The sequence below is a fragment of the Chiloscyllium plagiosum genome, chromosome 10 (genome assembly GCF_004010195.1).
Source record: "Chiloscyllium plagiosum isolate BGI_BamShark_2017 chromosome 10, ASM401019v2, whole genome shotgun sequence".
NCBI lineage: Eukaryota > Metazoa > Chordata > Chondrichthyes > Orectolobiformes > Hemiscylliidae > Chiloscyllium > Chiloscyllium plagiosum.
This window is the reverse complement of record NC_057719.1, coordinates 35,426,198-35,448,972: the sequence shown is the minus strand read 5'-3', so window position 1 is coordinate 35,448,972 and position 22,775 is coordinate 35,426,198. Positions and strand designations below refer to the sequence as shown.

The 22,775-nt window shown below is 41.1% G+C and overlaps 1 protein-coding gene and 1 long non-coding RNA gene across 3 annotated transcripts; one reads left to right on the top strand and one right to left on the bottom strand.

Moving 5' to 3' along the window:
• Positions 1-377: 377 nt before the first annotated feature.
• Positions 378-8,106, bottom strand: LOC122553510 (heat shock protein HSP 90-alpha). Of its 2 annotated transcripts, none has more exons than XM_043697384.1 (11): positions 8,021-8,106; positions 7,334-7,498; positions 3,892-4,258; positions 3,551-3,684; positions 3,129-3,437; positions 2,872-3,037; positions 2,560-2,750; positions 1,918-2,065; positions 1,567-1,835; positions 875-1,208; positions 378-692 (listed from the first exon to the last, which is right to left on the bottom strand). In XM_043697384.1, exons 2-11 carry the CDS (start codon positions 7,496-7,498, stop codon positions 580-582), a joined length of 2,196 nt encoding a protein of 731 aa, XP_043553319.1. In that variant the 5' UTR covers positions 8,021-8,106; the 3' UTR covers positions 378-579. The 2 variants fall into 2 exon arrangements, with proteins under 2 accessions (XP_043553319.1, XP_043553318.1); XM_043697383.1 differs by having other exon boundaries at positions 7,946-8,096.
• LOC122553511 lies at positions 5,287-21,180 on the top strand. Its single transcript, XR_006312744.1, has 3 exons — positions 5,287-5,389; positions 13,244-13,250; positions 21,170-21,180. It is a non-coding gene; the product is annotated as an uncharacterized LOC122553511 (long non-coding RNA).
• The last annotated feature ends 1,595 nt before the right edge of the window (positions 21,181-22,775 follow it).

The window sequence follows — 22,775 nt, the reverse complement described above, 5'->3', positions numbered from 1 at the left end:
GATTTAGTAAATGACAGGTCAACAAATTTCAGAAAAATGACTTACAGGCAAAATGGAATCAAAATTGATTTGTACATAAAATGCCATTCAACAAGAAAACACCAGAATTTGCTCCTAGTGGTAACTGGAAAGACAGAAGATCAGACAGCATGCCAGAGGATTCATCTTCTGAAGACCAAGAGTATTTTCTGCTATTAGTTCTGCTCTATGTTCCAACTAGCAAGGCTGCTAAGTAAACTTTTAACAAGACACAGAAACCAGGGAATGTACAATTTATGGTGGGGTTACAGGATTAGAATATTTCTTTATTTTGAGTCTAAAGTGTCAAACCTGGTTGAAGAATAAATTTGATTTACACTAAATAAAAAGACCGTAAAGGAATTTAAACTAAATGTTTATTTTTCAACATATGCTCAATTGTCACTTGTTTACTAGTACTGAATATTACAGAAAAATGCAGCATCAACTATGCTTCACAGAAGTGTGATACTGTTACAGTGGTCCATTATAGTTTTAAACAGTGACTGCAACAGCTCTTAAGGACGAATGAAATATATCTCAGTGCTGCCTGTATTTTGTTCAGTCAACTTCTTCCATTCGTGATGTATCATCATCATCCCCTTCCAGTGGAGGCATCTCTTCTGTATTTGTTGGACCTGCATCCTCCATGACAGGATCTTCCTCATCAATACCTAGGAGGGAAAAAAAAAATTATTCTTCTGCATGCAACAAAACCAGCAAGAAATCTACAAGTTTAATCCTACTGTCAGAGGTTTCTTTTCACCATTTTTCTTAATGGCAACTGAACCATTAGTCAATACTGGAAATTAGACAAAAACTGCAAAATCTCTTACTTGGTTGTCAAGATGCTTACCAAGACCAAGCTTAATCATCCTGTAGATGCGATTAGCATGAGTCTGTGGATCTTCTAATGAAAAGCCAGAGGACAGCAGGGCAGTCTCAAAAAGAAGAATGACCAGGTCCTTTACTGACTTGTCATTTTTGTCAGCTTCTGCTTTCTGCCGTAGTGTTTCAACAATTGGATGATCAGGATTTATTTCCAAGTGTTTCTTAGCTGCCATGTAACCCATTGTAGAGTTATCACGAAGTGCCTGAGCCTTCATGATTCGTTCCATGTTGGCAGTCCATCCGTAAGTACTGGTCACAATGCAACATGGAGAGGCAACTAAGCGATTGGAAACAGTTACCTGGAGATGCAAGTTAGAAAAAGGGGGAATTACAGAATGAAATTTAAAAAAAAAAACAATGACTGAACATTGGGGGCATTAGTTCCTTAAATCTATGGACAGTTGTTTCAACAGGTGAAAATTAATGTCACTCCCAGAAGTCTCATTCAAACAGTACACATCCAAATTCAAAAAAATTAGAACTGAAGCGGTTTCTCGCCTGTCTGTAAATTCATCCCAGATCCAACATGACTGCAATCCTTTGACTCAAACTGGTTAACACAAATTTGAACTCTGCCATCTTTAACCTTCACTTAAAAGGAAATTTGATTTTTCTAGTCTTCAATATTCTATTTTCCATAAGTTTAAACAAACATACTTTCTCAATTTTCTTCTCCAAGATGTCCTTCATTATCTTGCACAGATTCTCAAAGTTTGCCTTCTTTTCTTCCTGCTTCTTTTTCTCCTCTTCATCTTCTGGAAGCTCCAAACCTTCCTTTGTTACAGAGACAAGAGTTTTCCCATCAAATTCTTTGAGCTGCTGCACACAGTATTCGTCAATTGGCTCAGTCATGTAAATCACCTCCAATCCATGTTTTCTTAGCCTCTCCACAAAAGCAGAGTTAGCTACTTGATCCTTTGTTTCACCTAAAATGTAAACAGCTCAATGACTAATGATGTCTAGTATACATTCTAGAAATCTGCATATTGTAATGTATGCTCTACATACCAGTTATATAATAGATGTGTTTCTGGTTGTCTTTCATACGGGAGACATAATCTTTCAGAGATACCATTTCATCACCACTCACTGAAGTGTGATACCGGAGCAACTCGGAAAGTTTCTTGCGATTTTGAGAGTCCTCATGGATTCCAAGCTGAGGTATGAGGAGAAAGAGCAAGGTTGATTATTCGTGTAACTAGAGACAGGTAGCTGTTACTGGAAATCAATGTCTGCTCTTGCAGATTTTGAAGTGGTGCATAACAAATAAAAAGCACAATTTTAGAGCTCCTAGAATTGTTCGCATGAAGATGCATGCTTCACTCTTAATTCATCTCAAAATCAATTTTATTTTTCTGGAACTTCTACACTAAACATGCACTTTACAAGTTGAAAATATTTAAAACAAAGCTGTAGAAAGAAGCCTTCGTTTGGGTAGAGCAGTTTATTTGGAAAAAGCCATTGTTTTGGATTTAAGGTTAACAAACTAAAGATAAAAAGCACTATTGTCAAATCAGTTGCAGACCTAAAAAGCCAACTAACTGTTCTCACTTGCCTCATTAGCAGGTTGATAAGGTTTTGCCTTGTTCTACTATTTATAGTTAATGGATTTTGGAATGTGATGTCATATTAAAAAGCAGCCATGTTCACCTTGAGGTTTTTGGAGAATTGTTCATATAGCTTCTTGTAGTTTTCTTTGTCCTCTGACAATTCCGTGAAGAGCTCCAAGCATTTCTTGACCAGGTTTTTACGAATTACTTTCAGAATCTTGCTCTGCTGCAACATCTCTCGGGAAATATTAAGGGGCAGATCTTCTGAATCTACTACTCCTTTGATAAAATCTTGGGGGGAAAGTTCACACTTAAAGAGAAAACTCTCATCATAAAATGACAAGTGAGAAATTACATTCACATGATTTAATTGAGTGTAGAATGCATCAGGTATTCCTGCCCAAATACTTACTGAGATATTCTGGAATTAGCTCTTCACAATTATCCATGATGAAGACTCTGCGCACATACAACTTAATGTTGTTTTTCTTTTTTCTGTTTTCAAAGAGATCAAATGGCGCACGTCTTGGAGCAAAAAGCAATGCTCTAAACTCCAGCTGGCCTTCAACAGAAAAGTGCTGTAAAACAAAGTTGATTGACCTACTGGTTACAACAAAATTTTTCAACACTTTCCATCATTGCATGAGTTAGTGTTAATAGCACACTTACTTTTACTGCCAAATGCTCCTCCCAATCGTTTGTCAGACTCTTGTAGAATTCCCCATATTCTTCATTACTAATGTCTTCAGGATTTCTTGTCCAAATGGGTTTGGTCTTGTTCAATTCTTCTTGATCTATATATTTTTCCTTAATTTTCTTCTTTTTCTTTTTGTCACCTTCTTTCTTTTCATCTTCTTCTTCATCTGATCCAACATCTTCAATTTTTGGCTTGTCTTCTTCTTCTGCAGTTTCATCCTCTTTCTTTTCTTTTTCTTCCCCTTCATCATCACTGATTTCTTTATCACGCTCCTTCTCCACCTGTTTAAAAACGTTTTGCAAGTATTATTTTTGTGAAAGTTATGACTGGGTTGATTAGACAAGTATACAAATCACCTAATTTATTTCTGGGAGTCTCAAAGAAAAATGCTTACAAATAAAGTGATAGGGTAGCCAATGAACTGGGAGTGTTTCTTGACAATTTCTTTGATTCTCTTTTCTTCTATATATTCCATCTGATCTTCCTTCAAGTGCAAGATTACTTTGGTTCCACGGCCAATATCTTCACCTTTTGAGAAAGCCAAACTAGTGTTAATGTTTGAACAGTATGCTGTTTATACAAGTTCATGAAATATTGTGTATGAAATGGATGATATTGTTTAAGCAGTCAAGACTCTTCCTTTTATGAAAGATCACTTTCATAATTTTTGAAAGTATGCAAAGAAAATAAGTTCAATTGAAGGTTTATAACCTTATTTTTTGCAAAGAAACTTACCATGATCTAATCTTACTGTGAATGACCCTCCAGCAGATGATTCCCACACGTACTGATCATCATCATTGTGTTTAGTGATGACTGTTACTTTTTCTGCAACTAGGTAAGCAGAATAGAAGCCTACACCAAACTGTCCAATCATTGATATGTCTGCACCAGCTTGCAAGGCCTCCATGAATGCTTTTGTTCCAGACTTGGCAATGGTACCTAGATTGTTAATAAGGTCAGCTTTGGTCATTCCAATACCAGTATCGCGAATAGTCAAAGTGTGTTCCTTTTGATTTGGAACAATGTCAATCTTCAATTCTTTGCCAGAATCCAGCTTGCTTGGATCAGTTAAGCTTTCATAGCGAATTTTATCGAGAGCCTTTAAAATAAAAACAATGATCAGAATTCAACATGTTTCTTAGCTATACAATTGATCGTTAAAGCTACAATCAAATTCTGGGGATGTGATCAAGCTTAGAGGTTTATTTTAACAAGTGTTTGAAGACAAGACAAATAATGGTATTGTTTTTATGCAAAGTTCCTCCAAAGTGCTGAATGTGGACATGCTTTCTTTACAGCACCTCCAATAGGGTGGCACAGTGGCTAGCACTGTTGCCTCAGCACCAGGGTCCCAAGTTCAATTCCAGCCTCAGGTGACTGTGGAGTTTGCACATTCTCCCAGTGCCTGTGTGGGTTTCCTCAGGGTGCTCCGGTTTCCTCCCACAGTCCAAGAGATGTGCAGATCAGGTGATTTGGCCATGCTAAATTGCCCATAGTATGTGCATTAGTCAGAGGGAAATGGGTCTAGGTGGGTTACTCTTTGGAAGATTGGTGTGGACTTGTTGGGATGAAGGGCCTGTTTCCATACTGTAAGGAATCTAATCTAAAAAAATTCCCCAAACTTCTAGTTGGAGAAAGGCAGTTAACGTAGAAATACAAGCCACTCATTTCACTTGTCAAGAAGTGATCTAATAGTCAGCACATGTTTTAAAATTCTGCCTGACTTGCTTGTCTTTTAAGTGGCAGAAAAGGGTTCATGAGTTAGCATATTTGGAGTCTACACAACCCACTAGGTTTTACGCAAAAACTCCATGGACGAAGTGTTATGCCAACAGATCTTCATGACGGGAAGACTCGTTCCACTGAAATCTTGCTACACTGCACACTAGATTACTGCTGGATTTAAGCAAAGATGACCTAAGTGGCCATTGATGGATAGTTAGGGATTATAGGTAAAGATCTATAAATCAGCCAGCTGGCCAGAAAAATGCAGGTGGAATTCCCTCTAAAAACAAAATTTAGGTATGATACATAAAGGGAAGGGCAAGCAAATAAACAGCAGCACAGTTACAGGAAAAAGGGGAAACAAAGACACCAAGCACATTACCATGAATACCCAAAAAGGTATAAGGGCATGAAGGTGTTAACAGAAGGGATACTTTCCTTAAGAATTAAGGAGACTAGAGCATGATATAGCTGCCTACTGCAACATTGGAGTGAATATCAAGAAGTCTTATTTCGTGGAGAAAAGAGGCGGCTAAGGGGGGATTTTAAGTATCTGAGCCATGAAATCTATAACTAATAGCAGAGCTAGAAGCTAACTGGAGTCACATTTTAAAAAGATTTGTCCATTAAGTGCTGGATCAAAAGCTAGAAGATGCGATTACTCTGGAAAGTTCTTTTGAACAGGATAAAAATGAATCAAACGTCTCCTCAGTCTAAGAGGAATGGTCCCAATTTTATATTATCTGGATTGGGAAGAATGAGCCCATGTGGAGAGAAATCTGGCCTCAACTAATCAGATGAACTTTAGTCAGTTGGGTTGAAATAACTCACTGGTTACAAATTATCTGGTCATCTTACCCTGTATTTAGCAGTAACCAGATGAAAACTTTAATACAGGACTTCTCTAGCACTACAGGGATGCAAGCTTAGATTGGGTCAGCCTGTAACCTTAGTGAATCAAGATTTGGGTGTTCCAATCCAGACATACTATGCAACATCTAGCAGACCCTGTCTATGCACACTAACCAAGTTTCTAGATGGCTTCAAAATTCAGTTGAATGGGGAGCTATACAATGTGGTGGTACATAAAAAGACTAAAAAGGATCCTCACTATAAGCCAGAAAAAGCAGTATAAATATTTGCTCTCTCATAAGGAATGATGGAAATCTGTTGGATACCACTAATATCTCCAAAGAGTCACTAGTGGAGATTAGGACAAGTAATTTTTATTTTTGCACACAAGATACAGTCTTGCAAAATTGATACATGTTCAGTTCCATCAAGAACAGCATTCACCACAAGTTATACTGCTGCTGCTGACTTCAAACTGCATTTTATATAGCATGTAGAAAATAACTCCACATCTCTTTGGAGTCAGATTGTTCACAAACATTAAACAAGTCCATGGAATCAATCTAAACATTTAAAAAGCACTTAAGACTGGTAGGCTATAGGTTACAAGATAATTGCACCAAGACGATAGGTTCACTATCTATCCTGTGATAGAATGTGAACAAGTTTTCCAACATCTTGAAATTCACCACTGACCCTAAATTATGGAACTAGCCACATAACCCAGTCACTGGTAATGATCAGAAGCTGGTTGTGTTTGGAGTAACTCATTTAATTGAGGTTTCAAAGCCTCTACATTTCAAGTTACAGATTAAAAAAAAAATGTATTCAACTCCCAATAAAGTACACTGGTATGTGTAACAGTCAGATGACTCGAGATACAGGAGGGAATCTGAAGCTTCCAACTTTAAATGAAACATTTGTCCAGAGCTTCAATGATAACTAGGGATGAATAAATAACACTTGGGATGCTGGTGTTGGACTGGGTGCACAAAGTTAAAAATCACAACACTAAGTTTAATCCAACAGCTCTTGATGAAGGGCTTTTGCCAGAAACGTCTACTCGTATGCTGCCTGACCTGTGTTTTCCAGCAACACTAATCTAGACTCTGGTTACCAGCATCTGCAGTCCTCACTTTCGTCTATAGTCCAACAGGTTTAATTGAAAGCACTAGCTTTCTGAGCACTACTCCATCACAACCACCTGATGAAATTAGTACTTTGTTTTCCCACAGTCTATCCATTCTTTCAAGGAGTTTGAAATTCTTTCACTAAGAAAAACAGGATAACTAACATCTCACATTCAGATACCAAGGACCCTGCTATCATCTTTCAGGTATTCTGAAATCGTATTATTTATGTCTGTTGTGATCATACCCATCCTTGGAAGGTGGAAAGAATTCTGCTTACAGCTTCTAGAATATTCTTATACTACCACTATTCAATTGAGATCATGTTGCGAAAGTAGATTAGATATAAATAGATCGACGTCTTGAAGTCAGAAATGACATTAAAGAACTTTATTAACAGTGTTAAACCACGGTCAAAGATTTGAAAATGAATCTTGATAACCAAAATCACTAAAAAGGTGACTTACATCAGAGGAATTAGAAATAAGTTCTCTCAGAAATATTTCTTTGTTGGAATAAAATGTATTAATGATCAGAGACATCAACTGAGCAATTTCCGCCTGAAAGGCGAAAGTCTCAGTTTCTTCCTCCATCGGCGCATCCTGCGTGGTTGCTGGAATTTCTTCAGGCATCTGTTAACGTAACGAGAAAGTAGAATAAAAGGTTTGATGAGCAAGAAAACAAATGAGTACTATTAAAACGAAAATCGGGGTAAATTGAATTTCGTGGTAGAAGTAGTGTCTCCACATGCGCAGTCTGACTCCACCCAATGGAACAAGCTTCTAGAAAAGTCTAAGGGTTACCAGAAGGCTTAGCGCGGTAAAAACGCGTTGATAATGAACCGAGTAATAAGTGAATCGTTCGAGAAAAAAAAAGCTTTCCCAGATAGCGTTTTCGCTTTAAGAATCATAGAAAACAAAAACATAACTCTTCTAGAACATCCGGTAAATCAATTCTGTGATCTGAAATTAAATTTAATTGATTCGAAACAAAAACCAAATTAAATTGAACAGCCTAATTAAAAGCCGGAGCTACTAACATCAAACTCTGCTAATTACCCGTTACCACTTTTTTTTTACCTTCCTTAAACACTCTCTCGTTCCGCGATTCTTTTAACAAAGAAAAAGTAGCACAATCTCTACTACAGCTCGCACCTTAGGTAATGCGGGCAGAAAAGGCGGCGAACCGGTTTTTATATGGCGCCTCGTCTTCGCCAGAATCGAAGTTCGAGAAACATCTCGAACCTTGGTCGGGGCTTTGCACAGATTGACAGTGGCAATGGCCAATGGGGAGCCAGAGCGTGTGGCGTTCCAAATCGGAGTGGGCCATTCAGCGGTTTGAGGGCGGGGAGTGCGCTGCGTGGCGGCCGGCAATGCGGAAAGCCCTTGAATGAGTCACAACCCCTGAAGTTGCTGGAATTTTCTGAGCCGTTTCGAGATGAGAATGAGGTGACTTCATCACAGACTGAACATAAAATGAATAGTGCTTCTCAAAAAAAAAGTATCGCAACAAAACATGTTACTAACATAACATTTCTGAATACGTAAGGCGTAATCTGAGTTTAAATTCTTCTTAAAATGACTTCGAGTTTGAAATACCGTGATCGTTAATATCTTAAGTAAGTCGTTTAAAATAATCGGTAGCCCAGATTAAAGCCTTCTGCTTTAAAGCTATTTAAAAATCATTTTTTTAAATCCATCTCGATTGAGTGTCCCAATCGACAGTTAAACTGGTTAAATTTCATATTTTAATGCAACAATGTCCACGATGATGTCCACGAGACACTAGGCACTCGTGGATTGAGCTTGCAGCCCCATCACCACTGATATATAATGTCAATAGATAGAGGAAAGGAGGATAATTATGGATGAGGTAAGGGGGAGGGCAGCTGAGGATATTTGACAAACTTGCAACTGGCGCGGCAATATAATGGTTACTTTAAATTCAGATTCTGGAACATTCTTTCAAGAGCTAACATTTAGTGTGACAGGAGCTTCTGGAGCGTAATTGACACGATAATGCTTTGTCTCAGGGCATTACGGATGTTAAATTACACAATCTGTAGGTAGCAACATCTCCCCATCTACCTACCCAAACACGCTTCTTTGACATCAACCATCCTCTAACTCGAGCCTGATTAACGGCTTTAAAAATTAAGAAAATCGGCAATTACATCATGCAATAAAATGATTTTTAAAAACCTGTCACTGCCTGGTTATACACGGTAACAATGAGCATATTAACAGACCACAGTGGAAACCAGGGCAAAATTTCAAATTTTGAGTGTACAGCCCTCTCAATTTTTCCATTTGTTTTGGGTGTCTTGTAGAAAAGTGACAGGAAACTCACCATTGTGAACAAAAATTGCAAAAAAGTCATCTGATAGAAAAATTGTTCCATTGATAAAGATTATGGAAAATAAATAACATGAAAGCATGGGAAGGGTTAAAGCATGAAGACCACTGGCAATCTGTGTTCTGTGGAAGGCAGGATGGGATAACCATAGTGGAACATTCATACACCAATTAGCAGAGTAAGGTTAAGGCTGAAAGGTGGAGGGTGCTGCACGCAGCAGTCCCCTGCAACCGCAGATTGCGGTGGTTCACGGACTCCCAGCCCAACTGCTTGTTCTGTGGCGCTGTGGAGTCCGTGGACCATGTATATATTGGGTGTGGGCGTTTGCACTCCCTTTTTGATTTCCTTAAAAACCTTCTCCTCTGTTTTTGGCTGCACTTCAGTCCCACGCTCCTGATCTTTCGGCACCCGGTACGGAGGAAGGAGGGCAAGTCTGAAGACCTCCTCGTGGGTCTGCCCCTGGGCCTGGCCAAACTGGCCATCAACAGGTCCAGGCAGCGGGCCGTGGAGGGGGTCGTTAAGGCCGACTGCCTGCCCCTCTTCCGCGGTTACGTTAGAGCCCGGGTGTCCTTGGAGAAGGAGCACGCGGTGTCCACCAACACCCTGGAGTTGTTCAGGGAGAGGTGGGCGCCGCAGGGAGTGGAGTGCATCATTTCTCCCTCCAATTCTATTTTGATTTAGTCCCTACCCTCCCCTTCACTGTTTTGATCACACAGCACTGCCCTTTGATGTAAAGGGCAGTGCTTGTCACTGGCCACCCGGGTGTTTTCCTATCTTCCTGGTGGTGGAATTTGAATAAAGATTCCTGCACCTTGTGTCTTTCACTGTGTAAAAAAAAGAAAAAGGCTGAAAGGTGCACTATGGCGTGATGAGATAACACAAGTAATAAAGCAAGTTTCTCTGTTAAGTGTTATTATGACAGGATTGGGACAATAAATATTTGGGACATGACATTAAAATATCTAATTAATAGTAGAGTCAGCTTGAGACAGGAGACTATTGTAACAGATGGAATATCTATCATGACAGATTAGTCTGCAATGGAACATCTTGTAGCAAAGTTAGCGATAAATATCTAACTGTGACATTAGAATAATATTAAGTAGAATGTACAACTAAAGAGATAATGGTAACTAACATCACTGGTTTATTGTGTAGCTAGAGTGAGGTACTTTGATTAATATAGTTGGACATGCTGGTAAGCTAACAGAAACACAATAAAAAAAATATAAAAATCCACTGACCCTGAGATTCGTGGGCATTCGAGAATCTGCTTTCTCAGTGTCAGGGTTTTTTGTTTGCAAATAAAAGACCTACTTCTTGAAGACCTCTCTGCTTCTCCTGGTGGTTCTCTATATTTTCTCCACAACAAATTTGACGCTGCGAGCAGGGTCGTGCAGAGACCCACCTGGACAGAGGGCAGCAGTAACAGGGCGCTTCTTGGTCCACCGGGGGCACTCCCGAGACTGACAGAATAAGGGTACCCAACAAAAAAAGTTAGCATTTTTGCTGTGAATTCGGACTATATTCTGTTGGCTTCGAATGGTCCTTGGGGACTCAGAGGTGCAGGAACCTGCCGGAGGGTCTCTCTAATCCAAGGCGAGGGGTAAATTGCTACTGAAGGAGACGTGGAGAATTGGTCAAGAAAACTGTGCAGTAGGGTAAGGAGTAAGTAAGAATAGAAATGTAGCAATTGTTTGAGTAAAAAGTCCACGTGGTGTATATAAGACCCTATAGATAGATAGGGCAGAATAAGTAGTGGGAAATTGTTTTATAAGACCCTATAGATAGATAGGGCAGAATAAATAAGGGGAAATTGTTTTACTGGAAGCGTTGATAGACCTGTTTAGAAAGCCGGCAGATTGGTAGTGGATGATTAAAAGTAAAATAGCAGAGAATGGTCATAGTGTTACTAGACTGTTAAATGTTTTAGATAAGACCTGTAGGATAATTAGACTTTGGGAAATGAACAAAGGTTCTGGCTGAGAGAGATTGATTTATGGCCGAGTTTGCGCGCGCGCGTGTGTGTGTAGCTGTAGCTTGCAGAATGTTTGTGTGTGTGTGAGAGAGAGAGAGAGCAGCTGTAGCTTGCAGAATGTTTCTGTGTGTGTCTGTGTCTGTGTCAGTGAGAGAGAGAGAGAGAGAGAGTTTATAGTTTAATCATTGTGATCTGATTTGTCTGCATAATTGTTTGTTGGTGGTTAAAGGTTTGTGTTTTGTTTCCCTGGAGCTCGAGATCCAGAGGTATTTTGATTATATTTTGCACTGTAAGAATTTAAGATAGTTTTTTTTAGAGAGAAATTTCTCAAAAAACCGTTAGTGATTGATGTATTTTGAAGGTGCAGTGTTAGATTGGTTTAGGTTGAATGAATGAGAATAGGTTGTTTGTATTAACTAGCTGCAATTGAGGACGTTTAGAAATTGATAGATTGGTAAGGGACAATGGCAAGTTATAAAGTTAGGAATTGCTTATGCTATTGAACAGAGCACTATCGGACTTAAAGGTATGAGGAAGTGATTTATGAGAGCAAAGATAATAAATTAGTTGGACTGAAATATATCATAAGATGGATAAAGGGACTGCAGTTGAGATACTGAGTAAGAAATTTCCAGTGGCAAGAAACAATGTTGTAAAGCTTTCTGAGAAATGGGAAAAAAAATTAAGGATTTATTGACTAAATGGCCAAAAGAAGGTACCTTTGATATACGTATGTGCATTGAGATGGGAGGACTAATTAAGAACTATAAGCCAAAAGTTGAATCTAAAGACAGAAACCAAAAGAGGGATCAGGAGGTGGAAATATTGAAACTTTTCAGGAAAGAGGGTGAGGAACTGAAGGTAGCTTGTCAGGCATCTGTGGTGACTAGGAAAGCTGCAAAAGAACAAGCTGAGCAGTTACGGGAAACAGAAAAGCAGGAATCAGCCCCCCTCTGTAACCAGATATGGAGGAGTTGAATAGACCTCCTCCCTACTCGAATGAAGAGGCATCGAAGCAGTGTCCAGTAATAAAGGGAATAGTAGAAATAGAGGGACAGTTAGAATGGGGTGGAAGTGCGGAAGACAAAAAATGAACTGAGGGAAAGAAGAGAAAGAGAAAAAAGGGACAGGCAAGAGCAAATAGAAGCCATACAACGAGAACAAGAAAAACTGAAACATGAGATTAGTGTGCTGCGTGGGCTAAGGGAACAAAAAGAAATGGAGGAATACTCATTGCGATACGAAAGAAGGGCTGAAGAGAAAAGCAGTGAAAGTGATGAAGAGCAAGCAGAAAGGGATGATGAGAGACCAGGAAAGAAAAAGGCCCCAGTACCTAAAGAATGGGAGGAATTAGAAATCGCATCGGACTCAGAGCGCGAGGGGGATATATTGAGAAGTAGTGTCAGTAAAGGGAAAAAGGGTCAACAGGGAAGGATGCTACCGCTCCTTATAAAAGAGGGGAGAAACTCACAATACATTCCTTGGGAAACTCAGGATCTGGAAGGGCTGAAGAATGTGCTGCCCAGTTTACATGAGGGAGCGGGAAGGTGGATCAAGGCTTTTGAAGATGAAACCACAGGGCAGTTGCTGGCTATAGGAGACTTAAAGGCACTGCTGATGAGGTTGGTAGGACTCCCGAAGTTAAAGGAAATAATGGTCCAAGCCCGTTTTAAAAATGTGGCAGATAATCCAATGATCGATGGGGTCGGGTTTGATCGAGTGAGACAGAATGTATGGCGGGCCTTAAGAGACCGTTATCCACCCAAAATGGACACCCAGGCTCTAAGAGGGGATCTACTGGGAGAAAGTGAAAACTTGGCTGCCTACTTGGAAAAACAGTTAAAGAAGTGGAGGCTGGAAACAGAGTAAGATATAGAGACTAATCAGTTGCTGACCACAATGTTCAGAAATTCCATCATTGAGGCAATGCCCTCCCAAGTCAGGTCAAGGCTGTAGGAGGTGGTGGGTCTGACATCATCGATGAGCTGCCAGGAATTTAGAGATCATGTCGCTCATGCAGTGGAAAGGTTTCAAAAAGACAAAGAGAAACTGTCTGAACAGCAGGAAGAGGTGCAAAGGAAGCTGGTGCAAATGCAGCTCGAAGAGCATAAAAAGGAAGAAAAAGAAAAGGCTAAAAAAGTGTTGCCAGTAAGAACCGACACAGTAATCAATACTGGCATGAACCAAGAGCTGGCGCAAGGGGGGGTCCTATCAGGTAGCCAGAAAGTCCCATGCCAGCAATGGAGGTTTTTAGAGAGACTTTCCCGCAGGTAACGTAATGGGGGCAGGGCAGATTTAAACAACAGCCTAAACAGAAGTGGAGTCCGCAAGGACAGGGACGTAGGAATGGGGGAATAAGGTACATGATAAATAATTAGGCTCGAGGGGAGCCAGAAATGATGTGCTGGGGATGCCATCAACCAGGCAACTTTCGGAAAAATTGCCCTTATTAGACCAGGTCCTCTCTGCCCTACAGCGGGCCGGCGGGAATTCCCAGTGACCATTTCCCAGACACCTACAGGCCCAGCAGGACCTGTTAACCCGTATGGGATGTGTTAGGGATGCCCTGAGAACCTGGGTGGGAAGGGGCTGTACCCTGTAGTAGCATGGGAGGCTGATCAAGAACCAGTAATACAAGTTAATATAGAAGGGCGGCAGACACCGGTGATGATAGATATCGGAGCTACATACACTTGTGTACAGCTGCGGTATGCCTCTCACCTTCCCATGTCAAGTAAATTTGTTAAAACAGTAGGGTTCTCAGGGAAATCATGGTTAACTCGATTTACAGCTCTAGTAAGATTAGAAATGGAAGGTAGGGAGATAGCTCTGCCAATATTAGTGTCTAAAGAGATGCAAATTAACTTGTTAGGTAGGGATGCTTTACTGCAGTTAGAGGTAAGATTGGAGTGCACACAGCAGGGCTTGGTCATAGAAAAGGCCAATACACAATTAGTGATGCAAGAAGTTAAAGATGTTAATGTTTATTGGATAGGGGATATAGTAAGTGATATTCAAAACATTTGGGGATGTGAGAAGCAGAAGTGTTGATGATGTTGACTAAAGCAAGACCATAAGACCAGAAGACATAGGAGTGGAAGTAAGGCCATTCGGCCCATCGAGTCCACCCATGTCTGAGCTGCACTGTATAGTGATATTTGATGAGTCTCAGGATGAGGTATTAGAGAGGCAGTGGCAGCAGGAAGTCACTACTCCGCAACATTTGAGAAGTGAAACAATAGTATTAGGGGAGCAGGGAGTGATCCTGCAAATAGAGAGAAATGCGGTCCTGGAAGGGTGGTATAGAGTACCAGGTGCCGCACCACATGTAACCTTATTGGTAAATAAGGGATATCAATCTAAAGACTTAGGACCTATGGCCAGGTGTGTAGAAACAATCAGGGATGGCATATGCTCACGACAGGAGTTTGGGAATCTGGGGATGGCAGCTATATTAAAATCCTAGCATGCTGCAACTTAATAGGGAATCCGAGGGAAGTCAAGATAACACCAAAGTGGAGCATGCTAGTGACAGTGGAGGAAGGTGATCAATATGGTAATGAGCGATTGGATGCATTACTAGCCACTTTGTGGTCACAGCATGATACACATGTGGGGAGAGTGAAATCAGCTAGCCCAGTGGAAATAAGGTTAAAACCAGGAGCTGGGACAGTAGTGAAATTTCTGACGAATGAAGTTATCCCAAGGTTTAGTATACCGTCAGAAATTAGTTCAGACAATGGGTCTGCCTTCATTCAGGAAGTAGTTAAGTTGGTGCTGCAGTCTTTGAGAATCAGAGGTTTGGGTGCGTGTATCATCCCCAGTCACAAGGTATGGTGGAAAGGATTAATGGGACATTGAAAGCCAGATTAAACAAGATCTGCGCAAGCACCGACCTTGATTGGGTTGATGTGCTGCCGCTGGTGCGAATGAGTTATCGCATGCAGACTAATCGCATGACCAATCTAACACTGCATGAGATGCTCTCAGGTAGACCTATGCCAGCACCCAAGTGGAAAGGCCCATACGAAGGGCCTAGCTTGGAGTGGTTAAGCTTAGAACTTAAACAATATATGCAGCAGCTAACTATGATACATGAGACTATCCACCTGCAGGAAACACAAAGGGAACCAAGGAAGGACCAATTTCACCCGGGGATTGGGTGTATGTGCGGTTTTTTCGAAGACGCTGGAATGAGCCGAAAGGGGCACCTTTCGTAGTGACTAAGGCATCACCTACTGCCATCCAAGTGAAAGGATGACACAAGATACCACCATAATCATTGTACTAAAGCTCTCCCACCAGCATAAACTAACTCTAACACTGAGGTAAGTGGAGCTGAGGCCGAGGAACTTGGACACGGGCAGGGCACACAGGAGGCTAGTACCCCCTCAGCAGGTTCCGAATAACGTAGAGGTGAAGTTCTTGGGGATACCAATCATTCTAGAAATGATTGTGATGGAGATGTGGAGCATAGTTCTCCTGGCAGCAGGGATGGGGATGACATGGTGGATGCCCATGATACCCCCCCTCTCTGATGCCACTTGGAGACCATTAATTTGGCAGACCTGGACTGGTAATGCCAGGGTCATTCAGGCTGGGAGGCAAAGACATATTAGAAGTGCAGAACTTGCTGCCCTAACATGGGTACGCACCGTGACAATCACTGGTATCAGTGGGCAAACTATACGGCCATAATGAAGGCTAGATAGAACTGTTTCTTGTGTACTAAGGCAACCCCTTCATACTATGCTATCCCTATGCCCTATAACTTGACCACCTATACTCAATGGCATTTGCAGCCCGCTAGCTGACCTCTTAATCTAGATGATTCATCAATTTACATGCAATCCCATTGCCCGTTTTGGTGCCTCCTATTTCAGGCCTCTACATTCTATCAGCAGGATGATGTGGGCTGGCAGCAACTCCAACGATGGTGTGGCTACCAGTAAGACTAATTACAAGTTCCCTGTGGTGGGTTGAGTTTTGAATGCATTAAGCAAAATGGCTCCACACCAGTTGGCTATTTTAAGGGTCTTTGCAGGAATGCGATTGAACTCGAGGTGGACAGCACATCTGGGGCGGTTTTAAATTCTCAACGTGTCCCACTGGCAGATACTTGGTGGTGTGGTAAGAAAGGAGGGTTGCACCCGACACTGCCTGCTGACGAGTGGCAGCTGTGCCCATGTAATGCTCTTACACGAGGTAGTTATATCAGCACATGTGCAGTTTGATGCGATGTCACAGCTTTGCGCCGAACTAAACGACAGTATGTCCCTGATCCGACAATTTGGATTGATCGCATAGGACAGCCAAGAGGTATTCCTAATGAGTTTAAGGTCCGCAATGAGATTGCTGTGGGCAAGGAAGCTCTCATCCCAGTGATAGGGGTTAGCAAGACTGCTGAATGGATTAATTACATTTATTACAACCAGCAGAGATTTATCAATTATATTGACGCTGCCCTGGGGAGAACAATTGGATGCTACGACTAAAATTACATGGCAAAACAGACAGGCCTTAGATTGGATACTGGCAGAAAAAGGTGGTGTTTGTGTGATGTTTGGGGAACATTGCTGTACCTTTATACCTAACAACACTAGCCTTGGGGGATCTTTTACTTAAGCAATGGAAAAACTAAAGAATTTAAGATGGGAGCTAAAAGACAATGCGGGGTTTGGTCATCAAGCTTTTGATTGGCTGAATAACATATTAGGGTCTTGGGGAGCCTGGTTTGTCAAGATTGGTCTTATTGTAGGTGCGGTTTTGCTTGTTGTTGCCTTAATCTTTTGTTGTGCTTTACCTTTTATTAAGTCCTTTTTAGTTCGCTTCACTACACAGCAACTTGTGGTCATTTCAGCTACCCCAGGAAGTGCTTACTCCTCTGATGGAACTCCACCGTTCTATTATTATGATCTAACAACCTCCACAGTGCAAGGAATATGTCCATGTGGGGATGTCAATGATACTTCTGAAGAATGCACGGGTCCTGGATTGTGAGGGATCTTGGGTCTTTTTTCCTGTTCTGGTTATTGGAGGACAGGTTTTTGGCCCAAGGGACCCCAGGAATGGAGGAAGAACCTTTTAAGTCTCAGACTCTGAAAATTATTTAGTCCGTGTTGGGACCTATATTGTTTGTATTGGACACAGGAGAGGCTGAGCTTATTGTCTTCTTTCTCTAGGTGAGACCAGTAGGTCTCAATGGGGGGAAATATGGAAAAGAAAGAACATGAAAGCATGGGAAGGGTTAAAGCATGAAGACCACTGGCAATGTGTTCTGTGGAAAGCAGAATGGGATAACCATAGTGGAACATTCTTACACCAATTAGCAGAGTAAGGTTAAGGCTGAAAGGTGCACTATGGCGTGATGAGATAACACAAGTAATAAAGCAAGTTTCTCTGTTAAATGTTATTATAACAGGATTGGGACAATAAATGTTGCCTGGTATGGTAGAAAGATCGTATGAGGAAAGGCTGAGGCACTTGGGGTTGTTTTCATTGGAGAAAAGAAGGTTTAGGGGTGACTTGATAGAGGTGTACAAGATGATTAGGGGTTTAGATAGGGTCGACAGTGAGAATCTTTTTCCATGTATGGAGTCAGCTATTACAAGGGGGCATAGCTTTAAATTAAGGGGGTGTAGGTATAGGACAGATATTAGGGGAGGTTCTTTACTCAGCGAGTCGTGAGTTCATGGAATGCCCTACCAGTAGCAGTGGTGGACTCTCCCTCATTATGGGCATTTAAGCAGGCATTGGATAGGCATATGGAGGATAGTGGGCGAGTGTAGGTTAGGTGGGCTTGGATCGGCGCAACATCGAGGGCCGAAGGGCCTGTACTGCGCTGTATTCTTCTATGTTCTATGTTCTAAATATTTGGCACATGACATTAAAATATCTAATTAATAGTAGAGTCAGCTTGAGACAAGAGACTATTGTAACAGATGGAATATCTATCATGACAGGTTAGTCTGCAATGGAAGATCTTGTAGCAAAGCTAGTGATAAATATCTAACTGTGACATTAGAATAACATTAAGTAGAATGTACAACTAAAGAGATAATGGGAACTAACATCACTGGTTTATTGTGTAGCTAGAGTGAGGTACTTTGATTAATATAGTTGGACATGCTGGTAAGCTAACAGAAACACGATAAAAAAGGATATAAAAATCTACAGACCCTGAGATTTGTGGGCATTCGAGAATCTGCTTTCTCAGTGTCACGGTTTTTTGTTTGCAAATAAAAGACCTACTTCTTGAAGAACTTTCTGCGTCACCTGATGGTTCCCTATGTTTTTTCCACAACAAGATCAGTTCTATAGTAAGCCATTTTGGGCAAACAAATATTATGAAACATCAATCATTATTATTGCATCTTTTGATCACATCAGAATCTCTTCAATGTCGCTGGTCTAGCAAACCAAAAGGCCCAAACTAATGCTCTGGGAACATAGGTTTGAATCCCAACAAAGTAATTTGTTCAATTTGAATTCAGTTAGTTAATGATGGTCATGAAACTAGTTTACTGATATATTTTAAGGAAGGAAGTCTGCCATCCTTACTTGATCAGGCCTGCACATGACCGACAGCAATTTAGTTGACTTGTAACTGATGTCTGAAATAGCCTAGGAACCTACTGAGTTCAAGAGCAATTAGGAATGACCCAAAATGCTGGACATACCAATGACACAATAACCAATTGAAAATATACAATCCAAAATAACTAACATTTCTGCTTCAGCTCAGGGAAATCAACTTGAACATATATCTGTGGTTTTGTTGACTTTCCAAGTAATAGTTCCTTCAAGTTTTGCAGGTATACTGTGTTGACAAGCTTGCAGCCCACATCTGTTATGTTGCTACATAGAGAAGGCTATTACATATGCATTCTAGCTAATTCTTCATACTATCCGTGGACCCTGACATGTTCCTGCAAAATAACTGAAGACATCTGCTCTAGAACTTAATGCAAAACTAGATAAACATTTTCAATACAACTACAACACTGGCAACCACAGGCAATGTGGAAAATTGCCTATGTATGTCCTGTATACAATAGTACCCCAAATTTAACCAATTCAATTCCCACCCATCAGCCTACTTTCAATCATCGGAGTTTTGGAAGGGACCTTCAACAGTGCCAGACAGCAGCACTTCCTTAGCAATAATTTTCTCACTGATGTTCAGTTCAACCAGGGCCACTCAGCTCTTCACTCCATTACTGTTTTGGCTCAAGTGTAGACAAAAGAGCAGGTGAAGTAAAAGTGACTGTCCTTGACATCAGGGTCACATTTTTGACTCAGTAACAGCTGAGCAAAACTGGAGCCAACACAAATAGAGAGATACCTTTTTGCTAGTTGAGAGTCATCCCAAAGAAAGATGGCTGTAGTCGTTGGAGGTCAGTGATCTATGGCCCATGACACTACTGTAGGAGTTCCTCAGGGGTGTTATCTAGGCTCAAACATCTTCAGTTGCTTCATCAATAATCTTCCCTGTCATCACAAGGTCAGAAGTGGGAATGTTTGCTGATGAATGCATGATATTCAGCACCATTTGTATCTCATACACTGAAGCAGTCCATATCCATATGAAGGAAGACCTGGACAAAATCCAGTTTTGGATATTTGCACTGAATAAGTGCCAGGCCATGACCATTTCCGACAAGAGAAAATCTAACTACCAAGAACAGGTTAGAGCCTTGGATCTGTTTGTGTGCTCGCTGGAGAGGACCAACTCAGGAATATCCATGCTTCTGGGAGACATAGCATTTCCTTAGTGACTCACACACCAGGAAGGAAAGAAATCTTAAGCTGGTTCAACTATTCTACAATCATACAGGTTGTCAATAATCTCAAAAAACCTAAAAGCTTCCACTTAAACCATAGTAAGAACTGGAAGCTAAAGTGCGACATCATTTCCTTCATCTCACCAGGTGAGACTGGTGTTTTGAGAGATCCCTGAATAGGTACGGCAGAGGGTGATTGAAAAACTGAAGCTCAGATGTATGTGGCCAGCAATTTCAGCAAGAACTCAACAAGATTCTGCATGGTCGACTGGTTCATAGGTTAGATCACATGGGATCCAGGGAGAGCTAGCCAATTGGATACAAAATTTGTTTGGTCAGAGGCAGAGGATGGTGGTAGACGGTTGTTCAGGCTGGAGGCCTGTGACCAGCAGTGTGCTGCAAGGATTAGTGCTGGGTCCACTATTGTTTATTATTTACATAAACAAGATGAGAATATAGGAGGCATTGTGAATGACATCAAAATTGGTGGTAAAGTATACAGTGAAGAAGGTTATCTAAGAGGATAATGACATAGAATCACAGAAATGTACAGCATGGAAACAAACCCTTCATTCCAACTCAACCATGCTGATATCCTAACTTAATCCATCCCATTTGCCAGCACTTGACCCATATCACTATAAACCCTTCCTATTCATATACCATCCGGATATCTTTAAATGTTATAATTGTACCAGTCTCCATTACTTCCTCTGGCAGCTTATTCCATACATGGACCTTCCTCTGTGTGAAAAAAATTGCCTCTTAGGTCGCTTTTATATCTTTCCCCACTCACCCTAAACCTATGCCCTGTAGTTTTGGACTCTCCCACTCCATGGAAAAAAAACCTTGTCTATTTATCCTACGCATGGCCCTCATGATTTTATAAACCTCTATAAAGTCACCCATCAGCCTCCGACGGTCCAGGGAAAATAGACACAGCCTATTTAACCTCTCCCTATACCATTTATCTTTCCACCCTGGAGGCTTCCTGCCTCTATTCCTGATGAAGGGCTTTTGCCCGAAACATCAATTTTCCTGCTCCTCGGATACTGCCTGACCCGTTGTGCTTTTCCAGCACCACTCTGATCTAAACTCTCATTTCCAGCATCTGCAGTTCTCACTTTTGCCTAAAATTTCAACACGTCTAGTTGCAATCGTCAAGTGTGTCTTACACATACAGAGAGCCAATGCTGGACAGTCCAGGTGTCTCCCACCTGAGATTCAAATGAGCACATCTTATACATGTTTTCATTATGTGTTACAACTCAATGGTATTAAGTAGGCAAAGACAACAGCACAAAGGCCTCTGGTGCATTGAAATTTGTGTTCCTGCACAGAAATTGTAATGCAGAGTCTTTGTATTATCCTTCTGGAGACAAAGTATGTGTGTGTATTCTGCATAAAAGGTTTCCAGGTGAGTTGGTGTGGCATGGAAGGAACAGGCGATGTGACAGTAGTCTTCCCCATTTCTTAATTAGGTCATTCGGCATGATTGTTTTGGCACCCTGGCCGCTGGTCCTGAGTGGAACTCTGAAATAAATCCAAATTTTGTACCTTCAGTATGGTGTAACTTGAACCCACCTTTGTTCTCGGGATGGGTTCAGGACTCAGAAGCAGACTTTGACTTGTTTCCCACTCCAAGACAGAAATTCAGCACAATATTTCTTCTCCTTTGGTAATTTCTCATGCAGGCTGAACACAATTTGTGCATTTGAATTTCATGAAGTCATGTTAAAGAATTAAAAAGGTCCATGCATTTAAATAGATCTGTAATTGGTAGTTCTCCAATTCTCTGCCCAAAGGTAGGTCTTTGGTGATTATTTGCCAAACCACAGAAAAGTTCTGAGAGTTCTTTTTACTGCAGGTGGATTGATGAGGCAGTCCTGAGTTTACATCTGTTGGATAGAATCTTGAATACACATAAAGAAGGTGACTATCTGCCCTGCAACAATGTAAGCTGAAACTTTGTTTATAACTATTTAACTGTAGCAAGGACACAGAAGGATGTAGCAATTTGAATTTTTATTTTTCAGTTTTGCCATGCATAGCCCCAGAAATTAGAGATTGTTAATAATACATTCACATTATTTCAGCTGCCTTGCCACTTGCCCAAAATCTTGTTACCCTAGCCATTCCCAATCATAGAATCCTTATAGTGTGGTAGGAGGCCATTTGGCCCATCAAGTCCACACCAACCCTCCAAACAGCATCCCACCCTATCCCTGTAACCCTGCATTTCCCATGGCGAATCCACCTAGTCTACACATCCCTGGACACCACGGGCAATTTAGAATGGCAAATCCATCTATCATGCCCACCTTTGGACTCTGGGAGGAAACCAGAATACCTGGAGGAAACCCATGCAGACACAGGGAGAATGTGCAAACTCTAACAGTCACCCAAGGATGGAATCAAACCTGGGTTAATGGTGCTATGAGCAGCTGTGCTAACCACTGACCCAAAATGCCATCTCTACCACTGAGCCACAATACTGGCCCATTATGCATTTTACCGCTTCCTACCAACAAAGGTAAATGAAACAGAGAAATTAGCACCCCCAATTCATCTATTGCGTTACAGTGAATTAACATTGATGAAATGCACGTTATAAAAGAACATATACATTTTATGCTAAAATTCTACCTTTAACATTATTTTTTTCCATTTGTCTATTCTGATCTTATGGGAAAACACCATCACCTTCAGGTTCCCCTCCAAGCCCTCACCATCCTGACTTGGAAATATGTCACCATTCCTTCACTGTTGCTTGGTCAAAATCCTGGAATTCCC

Coding starts and splice junctions, on each gene's coding strand:
- LOC122553510 (XM_043697384.1), bottom strand. CDS start 7,498: ATGCCTGAAGAAATTCCAGCAACCACGCAGGATGCGCCGATGGAGGAA. Junction 2,751..2,871: donor GCTAATTCCAGAATATCTCA/GTAAGTATTTGG, acceptor TTTCCCCCCAAG/ATTTTATCAAAGGAGTAGTA. Junction 2,066..2,559: donor AATTCTCCAAAAACCTCAAG/GTGAACATGGCT, acceptor CTCATACCTCAG/CTTGGAATCCATGAGGACTC.